An 11,199-nucleotide genomic window follows, 5' to 3' on the forward strand; every position below is an offset into this window, starting at 1 on the left:
AGTTGGGATGCCAATAGCAACTCTCTTTTTTACTTTTAGCCCAATCAACCAGTCACTAGATTTCAAAATTTAAACGATGGGAGATTATTATCTTGCTGGACGTTGTGTACTCTCAATTATAAATACGCATTTGCTGTTAAGAAATTTTTGTGTTAAGCTGATGAGCTAATGTCACAAGTCACGACATCATCGTGTATATTTGAAAATTATTTAAAGTGGGAACTCCAAACCGTCGAGAAAATTTTCCTTAATTATCTCTCCATCAGCCAATCACGTATGACGTCATTAACATTGATTCATCAGGTTAGCACAAAAATTTCTTAACAGCAAATGCTAAATCCTCAATGATTGACAAGTGCCACATGGAGCTACAGAAAAATGTCATACGGAGGATCTGTTCCTTATCCAAGGTTGGCCCACCAGTCAAATTAGTTGAGTGGCCGGTTATGTGACCTTAAAGTTCATAATCGTGTTTTCAAGAGTTAGCCCCCTACACTAGTTTCAAATTAAAGGTACCTCCCTGTATTCGTAAGTTAACACCTTTAGGTTTGCTGAAATCGGTAAATCTTACACGACTTTCTTTGAGTTTGTTTTTCTTAATTGTTATTATTACATGTAGACTGGGCGTCTGCAATGACATACTAAAATTACTCTGCTGATGTGGCATGTGTTGAATCATATCTCTTTTTTCTCGAGATACACAATTGCACATATTTATAAAGATATGCAGATGTGTATCCCAAGACATAAAATCTATGGTTCTAGACATATCATGTCAGGAGAGTATTATAAGTATGCCACGCGGGGGAGTCCGACTATCATGACTTAAATTATTATTATAACCTTCGGCTGTATCTCACAGAATTAGAGTTGAAAAATAATGCTAAGTGTATCGATGAAGTAAACAAACCTTGTTTTAATTGCAATATGTATATAACAAATCAAATGTACCTTAATGGACTTTGGGCTGTAAAGTTACTACAAAACAAATATTTCTCCTTCACACGCTACCTTATTATAAGGAAATCCGTGCTGTTATTAAATATACAGGTTGTTGATACTTCAAGACATAAAATCTATGGTTCTAGACATATCATGCCAGGAGAGTATTATAAGTATGCCACGCGGGGGAGTCCGACTATCATGACTTAAATTATTATTATAACCTTCGGCTGTATCTCACAGAATTAGAGTTGAAAAATAATGCTAAGTGTATCGATGAAGTAAACAAACCTTGTTTTAATTGCAATATGTATATAACAAATCAAATGTACCTTAATGGACTTTGGGCTGTAAAGTTACTACAAAACAAATATTTCTCCTTCACACGCTACCTTATTATAAGGAAATCCGTGCTGTTATTAAATATACAGGTTGTTGATACTTCGTTTAGAATACTCTCATTTGTTGGATTAATATGAACACTACATCCATTGATTTAATCACCATCATATCATCATGGTTGAAGGTGTCAATTTGTTATGTTCGTTAAAGTCTAAGCTTTGATACCACATTTTGAGTTTGAAACCCATTTTCACCAATTAATTATTAATTATTTATCACTCACAATTTTTTTTTTCAACTGAGTGTCCGGGCCAGTTGCCACGCACCACGACTAATTCGGGGAGAATTACTATAGCAACCCACTGTCATGGTCCCCCAGTAAAATCATGAGAAAATCTAAGAGAGGAATCGAATCCGTGACGTGCGCCTGACCCACACTTCACGTGCTCGCCTTACCACTCACAATTTAACTTGTCAAGCATACTCAATCCACAACATTTTACCTTCCACGTTGTTTTTTTTTTTTTTTTTTAATATATATTATAGAAAAATTCAATTTTCAAAGTAATAAATTGGAAGTTATATCTTTACGAAAATAACTTCAAAGTCTCAACAAAATCATCTATATAAATTATTTTTTATTTTAAACGCACAAAATTTAATTTCATAGAACATAGATGCATATATAAAAAATATCATAACATAAGTAAAGAGAGCATGTGTAGAAGATCTTTTATCCATGTATTGGAGCCTACATGGGGATTAATCTAGGATTAATTTCTGTGACAATCTACATTTTGGGGAATTAAACTCCTCCTTGACCAACCATAATATTATTAATGCTATCGAAGACAAAAGTAGTGGCTTTGAGTTGTATGAGTGTTCACTAATCCTTATAAAGAAATAGGATTACGGATTTTTTAACATCTTTTGTTCTTGATTCTTGATTCTTGATAATAATTTTGTTTGGATTTGTCATTTTTCATTTTCACCAAACTTTGTAAGATAGTGGATGAAGATGACTGTGAATAATATATTATAGACGACAAATATATCTTAAGTATCATTTTTGGTTGGAGTCTGCCTAACCCAAACTTATTCTCAATAAATAAAATTATTTATTTATTTCTAAGTAATCGGGAAGATCACGTAAGGCATGTGTGGTCTAGAAGAGGCCAAATGAGACATTTTGACAAATCTAACATTACACAGAAAAAGGTGCTTTAATTAAAATTTTCCGCTTTTAACTTTAAATCAACGATCAAGATCATCTTGTCGATTTGATATTTGGGTTTTGCACCATGTGTGAGTGTGACCCTACTATGGGCTCTTATGGAAACTAAGACCACATAACATATATTTTCTTGTAATCTAAATAAAAAACATTACTTGAATTTGACAAGAATGACCCACTATTGGACCTATTGAAGAGGTGTGTGCCCCTCATCATTGAAGTAAGTAAGACTGCACGTCTTTGTTGGAACATGGGTGGGGTCCATCCATGTGTGCACATGTGTCTTCTATATCATGCACACGAGTTTGTCATCTTAAATACAAGCATACAGCCAAATGTAATGTGGGACCCACAACACTGTGTCAACAATTGCCCACAAATTGCTCTCACTTACTAATATGGTCAGTTAATGAGTCAGTCCAGTCTAAGGATAAGCGGAAATCACGGGGGTTTGACCTTTTATTTTTATTTTTATTTTATTTAATAGTCTCATGTCCTTCCTCTGATTTAGCCTTAGCCGTCCACACTCAAAAACAGATAATGGAATTTGATATTGTACATAGTGTGTAAGGTTGTCTCTAGGTCCAAAGACAATTAATTAACTAAGAAAATAATTTGTATCTATATATATATCAATCACGAATCGATTAATCTTCGATCTTTATCGATGATAAAATCAAGGTAACAAATAGGATGATTTTCGGGATTTTTTTTTTCCCATCAACACTTATTGACCCTTCTTTATGTTGTCATTACTAAAGTTGTACTTAAGGACAATGCATGTGAGACTTGTCGGTCAAAAAACAACATCGGTTAATTATTTGGCTAATTGACATTTTTTTAATCTTCATTAGAAATTTTTAATGAACATGAACGTTACTAAATTACTTTTGTCTGCATCATTGTTTTAAAAAAAATCAAAATTAAAGTTAATATAGTAAAACTTTCATATAATTAGTGCACATAATCAGTTTAGATATCAAAAAGAGATTCTAACAATTCAATTTTATTGTCAACCAACTAATTACCACGGATCGTTCTTTATAGTATTTTGAAAAATCTGAATAAAAAGAATACTACTTTTAGTGGATAAATATGGTTGAATGCCACATGATAAATTATTAATTTATAAATTTAAGCAACTTAAAGGGTGATTTAGATTGTCTATTTAACAAAAAATCTAAAAAATATTACATAACTACCCTTTGTAAAATTTTCCTGATTTATAATATAGAGTCGTGTTGGAGTAATATTAAGATGGACATCGATTCTCACATTGCTAATGTGGAGATGCACAAATAGCCATAGATGCTTTTCACTCATATCTCAATGAAAAGTATCTATGATTCCGTACATACATCCACGTTAGCAAAGTAAGAATCGATGTCAGTTTTAATATTACTTAAGCATTTCCCTATAATATTATTTTGAAAAGTTGATTTTGTGTGGGCATTTTCAAAATAAGAAAAATGTAGCATGCCATAAGAAGATACTTGACCATAATGTTTTGCTTTTTGGGTGAGGAAACACGACTTGAACCCATAAACTCGAAGTTGCATCTGATATTTCAACCAACTGAGCTATTTATAGATCTAAGCCCCCTATATACATTCCTTGTAAATATTAAAAAGTTAAATTGGAAGGTGAATAAACTATGTTATTTGAGTATACATACGTTATGTTAGTTACCAATAAAGTTTCGTAGAGAGCGTGTCAATTAATGAGAATGAAAATACATATTTTTATAATAATGAATACTGTTTTAAAGATATCATAGAATTTATGACATTTAGAATAATCCGAAGAACTTTTCTAAGACAAACATTTGGACGTATATGACAATTGCGATTAAGTAAATCTCCACATTTATTAATTTAGACAATTTAATTAATTAGTGTTGGGTGTAATGGCTAAGGCCTCTCTCCAGAAGAGAGAAATCTTGAGTTCAAGTCACCTCGTTGGCCACTTATAATAATTTGTCCCAACTTACTTAGTATGTGTGGTTTATGAGGTATTGAATATACATTTACCTTTTTTATTTCTTAAGCTAGTAAGGGGTTAATGGTTAATGAAAGGTGAAAGTGGATTCAATGGGGTTTGAACCTTGGTCATGGAATCAACTCAATCTCCTCAACCTTTTACCCCTGTTAGTCGAGCCTACGGGTTTGAACACCCTGTCGTCAAAAGAAGAGAAAAAAAAATTAGTCAAAACAAGGAATAACAAATGCAAGTCTCGAAGGTGGGGGATTATGAGCCCCTACATACAGTTGAGTGTTGGATGTTAATCACATCGTTATGATCATTCTTCCAAAAAAATAACGGATTCTAAAAACTTTTAACAACTTGGAATGGAGAGTTCAAGTCAACAATTTAAACACCATTAGTAAGGTCCTATTGATTTTTATTTTTTAAATTATCTATATAATAAGATAAGATTATCCTCGTCAAATCGTTTGTCATCGATAATAAAATATAAAAAAATAAAAAATATCTTATGGGACCATGTCATTGGATCCCAAATCTTCAAAATCCAAGTCCTAAATAATGAGATCAGAATTCAGACCCAATCCACTAAAGATCCAAATAAGTGAGAGTGAGTAAGTGAGTGAAGGAGAATGTAAAGTTTCTTTAGTGTACCGTACCCTATGGAGTTGGATGGCAGTTGGAGTGTGTGCAATAGAGAAAGGACTTGAAAGACAAACAAGTTAAGAGAGAAGGCAAAAGAAGGTAAAGAGAGCATGCGCGCCAGTTCTCGTGAGTGTCCAAACACTCCTGAAAAAGCAGTGGTCCATCAGATCTTGGGCCCTACCATCCTCTAAATAGTCAGCCCTACCCACTAATGTACGGCTCAGATTAATTAATTTTTATTTTATTTTATTTCTTTCTTTCTTACTAAATAAAAGGCAATCTTATTCTTGCAAGCTTGAAATATCCAATTATTGAAACAGATATGTACTTGTGACTCTCAGTTTTAAAACCCCATGTGGTGACCATGTGAGCAATTTTTTGCTTAAGGGCCCCATCCACCCACAAAGCATCAGCATGTTTTCCGGATCCTGCCAATCCCCTCCCCACCTTTTTTCTCAGTTTATCTTTTATATTGATTCAAAACTCTAATTCTCAATCTTTCATTTTAGAGTTGTGATTTTCTGACTCCAAAGTCAATACTCGGCTGACGTGGCAAGGATACAGATACGTAAATCTTTTTTTTTTGGGATACACAATTACACATCCCTATAAAATATGTGCAATTGTGCATCCCAAGAACCTATGATTTGTGTTCTTGCCATGTTAGCAGAGTACTGATTGAGTGAAAACTTTCTAGTTAGAAAATCATTATTCTTGATTTTTATCATAAAGGTTTTTTACTTTAATTTTCAACACAAATTTGATAAATTTAGGCAAATTAAGTTTAATTTATTTTTATCTTGGGACAATGAGTACTCGATCACGAGAAATATCATGATTATCTCAACCGAGACATTCCATAACATCTGAAAATACGTTTAGGGATGTTTTGATATATTTTGAGATAATTTGAAAATTTTCAATATTCAAAGTTGATGTTTTGCTTGTTCTTTTGTGCAATGAATTGTCTCGACCGAAACATGCTCGTATGGTTGAACAATTCAAACCATAACTATAGCTCTTTATCTACTTCATCACATGGCAATACATCTTCTTTAGAAAAATTAAATTCTTTTTATAACCAAAGACATCAATTCTTAGTAATAAAAACAAATATTATAATCTCTAGGGTTTGGGTGGTGGGTCTTTTAAACCATGTGCAGGCATGTGATGTGTCTTGCTTTTATGGACCCCCCACCTCCCCAACTTTGTGCAAAATAAATAGGATTTCTACGCCTTTCTTCCATTCCAATAGTCTCTCTCTCTCTCTCTCTTAGCACACAGCTTTTGATTTGCTTAGGTAGATCTATACAACTACCCCTCTCTGCAACTTGTCTTAACATGATTTTCACTATTCTTCAATAAACGGGTAGCAAGGAAGGTATGTATTATATATGGTGCAACAGCTTATATCTAAGATAAAATCATCACAAAACTTCCACTTGTGATAGATATTCAAGCAAGTCAGACCCATATTCAAACTTCAAATTATCTCCATTATTGATCACAATTCTCCTTCTAATCTTGGTCTTGTTGACACACAATTCCCTTCTTCAATCTTTTCTACAATCTGAAAAAGCAAGTCTCCTCTTCATGACTTTCTCTCCTTTACGTCAAAGAAAAACCACTTGTGAAGGTACTTGTTTTATATACTATAGCATTTGTTCTCCTGTCAAAACTATGTCAAACAGTTTCTATCTTTGATTTACATGATTTTGATAGATACCCATTGGAAATACTTCTGTTATTCATCAAAATCATCTTTGTATATTGTTGCTTTTGTTTAGATTTTATTCTCTATTTCTTGTTTTTTCATTGCAAAGTCATGAGTCCTCCTACCTCATCATTCAAGCAAGAATTTCTCAAGAAATGGGTATATGGTCTCCAATTCTATGGTTCATCAACCAAGAACATGAGCTCCTTGGAGAGAAAAAAGGCTATCAAGTTATCATCTGATGTAGCCATGGCTTCTACAAGAGATGGTAAGACTCTTTGGAGCCAAGCCCTTATAGCCAATGCTTTGAAACAAGAAGAGAACAAGAATCTTGTTAAGAATATATTGGGGAGTGGGTTTGAGAGGTTAACAAAGCCTTCAATTGGATCTTTTATGTGTAAGTTTAGTAAGAGGGTTAGAAGCAAGAAGATACTAAGGAGAAGCTGCACTATGCGTAGGATAAGTAAAAGTGCATCCCGGCGCATTTTAGCAAGCAGTATTGCGAAGAGAATGTTGAAGAAAAGAACCCAAGTGTTGAAAGGTCTTGTACCAGGTGGAGACTCCATGGATGATTTCTCTTTGTTATTAGAGGAAACACTAGACTATGTCCTCTCTCTTCAAGCTCAAGTTGATGTAATGCAAAGGCTTGTTAATGCTTCGAAGACGTCGACGAATGGTGAGTAAGATTATTGATAATTTTTTTTTTTTTTTTTTAAATCTTCTCTTAAACTTTTTTTAGATGGACTAGATGAAGAAGAAAAGAACCAAGTTTATAATTCAAGCATGTACAGATGATTACATATAAGTACTTAAAGACAAGCTTTTATTTCCTTATTTCTTCTCTTGTTTATCTTGAATGATTGAAGTTAGTGGCATAAAATTCTCATGGAGTTTGGCTTAATGTCTATTATGAGAAGTCTTCTCTATATTGGATTGAAAAGTGGTTGTTTTTCACTACCAAAAAACCCTAAATTCTCATGCAAGTTGGGATTAATATGTGGATTAAGTAATTATCTCTTAATGGGATAGAGAAATGGCCGACTTCCACAACCAACAACAATACCAAAATTTTAAATTCTCATGCAATTGGGCGCAGTGTTTGTATTGAGATGTTTTTTTTAAGAGGGATAGAAAAGTGGTGGTTTTTCACAACCAACCACCACAAAACCCTAATTTATCGTGCAAATTAAGATTAATGTGTGGATTGGGTAGCCTTCTCTATATGGATATAAAAATGGAAGATTTCAACAACCAACAACAACAAAATCTCAAATTTTTAAGCAATTGGGCTTAATGTTTATAATGAGATCAAGGCATTTCTAAAGGGGGTACAAAAGTGGTTGATGTCTAGAAACAGCAACAAAACCCTAAATTCTCATGCAATAGGGATTAATGTGTGAAGTAGCCATCTCTATGTGGAGTAGATAAATGGTCGATTTTCACAATCAAAATCTCAAATTTCATTCTTTGGGCTCAATATTTATGATGGGAAGGCAATTATTAATAGGGTACAAAAGTGGTTCATCTTCACAATAATAATAACAAAAAATTCAAACAGAAAAATATATATAGATATATAACATAGCCAACGTGTTTTGTCTTATATAGACTAATTTTTTGTGAGGATGATCTCTATGGTGAGAAGATCATTCTCACAAAAAACCAACACATTGTGAACTTCTAACCCTAATTTAAAAGTAGAAGAATCGTGGAGCATCAATTTTCAATGTTAATTTGTAAACCACTTTTGACAGGGTTAGAAGTTTAGAATTGACAGATTTTTAGTAAAGATCATTTCAATCATCCTTACAAAAAATCAGTAAATTCTGAAACTTCTAGTCCATATACGACAAAACACTTTGACTATATTATTGGCTCTTGAACTTGACCCATATATATATATATGGGTCCCGTTCGCCACCTTAGTTTTACACACACTTTAACAAACGCGTTTTGTCTTACATGGGTAGAAGTTTCGGAATGAGCTGATTTTTGGTGAGGATGATCTCTATGGTGAGGATCATCCTCACCCAAAAATCAGCTCATTCCAAAACTTCTAACCCCATCAAAATTGATTTACAAAAAATGGACGGTCCACAATTTTTCAACGTGTAAACATGGGGCTAAACATTTCAGAATGGCTGATTTTGGGAGGATGATCTTCTAATCATAGAGATCATCCTCACCAAAATCAGCTCATTCCAAAACTTCTAACCCATGTAGGACAAAAAACGTTTGTTAAAGTGTGTGGTTAAACTTAGGGTGCTGAACATTTCCCTATATATATATATATATATATATATGTATATATATCTGTTCGACAATCAAAAGCTTGTCCTATATGAATTAGAAGTTTTAGAATGAGTAGATTTTTTTTTAGGATGTTCTCCTCACGATAGATATCATTCTTACAAAAATCAGCCAATTACAAAACTTCTAATTCCATAAAAGTGGTTTACAAATTATAGTAAAAATTAACAATCCACGATTCTTCAACTTATAAGCTAGGGTTAGAAATTTCATAATAGGCTGATTTTTTGTGAGGACGATCTCCTCACCATAGAGATCATCCTCACAAAAAATCAGCTCATTTTGAAACTTTTAGCCCGTATAGGATAAAACAGTTTGGTTATGTTATTGGCTTTTGAACCTGACATATATATAATAAGAATTCTAACGTCCAAAACATCATGGAGATGTTAGCACTGTTTACTACATCCACTTTTAAATAATACTCATACTCATTTTATCTTTTAGGGAAAAAATAAAGGGTATGTTGGTCTTTTACATAATAAATGCTTATTTTCCGAATAAATGCTAAAGCATTATAGTTTTTAAATTAAATGCATTGTTTGCAATAACTGTTTTGACAATTAATACCAACATAATAAATACATGGGTATTTTAGAAACACCCTTTGTCAAATTAGTGATATTAAGTTTACCCTCTTGCCAAATGCAATATTAAGTTAACAATGCATTTTCTTGCTGATTTAACGGTGAAATTCTAATTTTTCTCAAAATGCTCTTCAAATACATAAAATATTAAATCAAAATTTGGAAAAAATCAAAATCAAAATTTCATCATTAAATTATCATGAAAAGGCAACATTAACTTATGGTCAAGGGGGTAAACCTAATCTTGCATTTTTTAAGGTTGTAAACCTAATATCACCAATTCAACATGGGGTGATTCTAAAATACTCTAAATATATTTATTATTTATAAGACCAACATACCTTTATCTTTTTCACTAAAAGTTGAAATGAGTAGGGGTATTATTAAAAAGTAAATGTGGTAAAAAATACAAACGTTCCCCATGAGGTCTTAGATGTTAGCATTTTATGTATTTATGTATTTATGTATAAGGCTAGCATATCATAATGAAAGCCTCATCTTAGATATCGGAGTAGGAAATATGAATCCCATTTGAATTTGAATCAAAATTTTGTACAATTAGGGATTTAGGCTTTTCTAACTTACCCCCCTCATTAATAATATAATTTATATGTCTGTCTCTGTAAATTCAGAGAATTTAGATTTCCCCCTTATTACCAGTGACTTTTGACTAAGTTAAAACATGAACGGATATGATTTTCCCTCAATGCCTTTTTTTTTTTTTTTTTTTGTTATTTCATGAATTCTCTCATCTCACAATCCCAAGGATCCAGATCAGTAGCTGTAAATTTCAGCTAGACTTTGGCAAAGTCAAGGGTCAAGGAAGGCAAGTCTAAATTATTTTTCTTTAAGGAGTCAGCTCTAGTTTGCTTTATTAAAAAAGGATGTAAGTCAGAAAACCCATGATTTCATCTTTCATATAAACAGTAGCTTCATTTACACATTAATAAAGTTGCTTCATATAATTATAAGAAAAAAAAAAAGGATGAGAGAGAGAGAGTCTAGTTTTGTTGTTGACATGGAATGCAATTCAATGCCCTACTATTTTAAAGCATTGTTTCATAGCTGTGGGTTCTTTCCTTTTCTTCTAATTTTGCTGAAGAAATGGAAATGGGTTTTGAATTATGAGACACATATGGATAAGAGCTTGGTGGTGTTGACATGAGATTACATATAAAGACCAAACTGCACACCCGTGCATAAGCACCCATACGACACCATGAGGTGATGGTGACAAGAACATGTGAGAAGATTTCCAAAGCCAAAAAATATTAACATTAGCAACAATACTACAAAGGAGAGAGAGAGAGAGAGAGAGAGAGAGAGGAGCATTCAATCATAAGTACCCAAAAATAATGCCTCCAAACAGTCGGTGTTTGTCTTGAAGCAATTATATTTGAATAATGCTGAAGTGACCTCAAGATTGAACCTCACATCGGACA

At 32.8% G+C, this 11,199-nt stretch overlaps 1 protein-coding gene across 1 annotated transcript; it reads left to right on the forward strand.

The window, feature by feature from the left end:
* Positions 1-6,391: 6,391 nt before the first annotated feature.
* On the forward strand, positions 6,392-7,692 carry LOC147397430 (transcription factor IBH1-like 1). The gene is made up of 2 exons (XM_086449106.1): positions 6,392-6,782; positions 6,970-7,692. Exons 1-2 carry the CDS (start codon positions 6,740-6,742, stop codon positions 7,542-7,544), a joined length of 618 nt encoding a protein of 205 aa, XP_086305232.1. The 5' UTR covers positions 6,392-6,739; the 3' UTR covers positions 7,545-7,692.
* The last annotated feature ends 3,507 nt before the right edge of the window (positions 7,693-11,199 follow it).

The sequence above is a fragment of the Akebia trifoliata genome, chromosome 8 (assembly GCF_017979445.1).
Source record: "Akebia trifoliata isolate Shusen 1 chromosome 8, ASM1797944v1, whole genome shotgun sequence".
NCBI classification, from domain to species: domain Eukaryota; kingdom Viridiplantae; phylum Streptophyta; class Magnoliopsida; order Ranunculales; family Lardizabalaceae; genus Akebia; species Akebia trifoliata.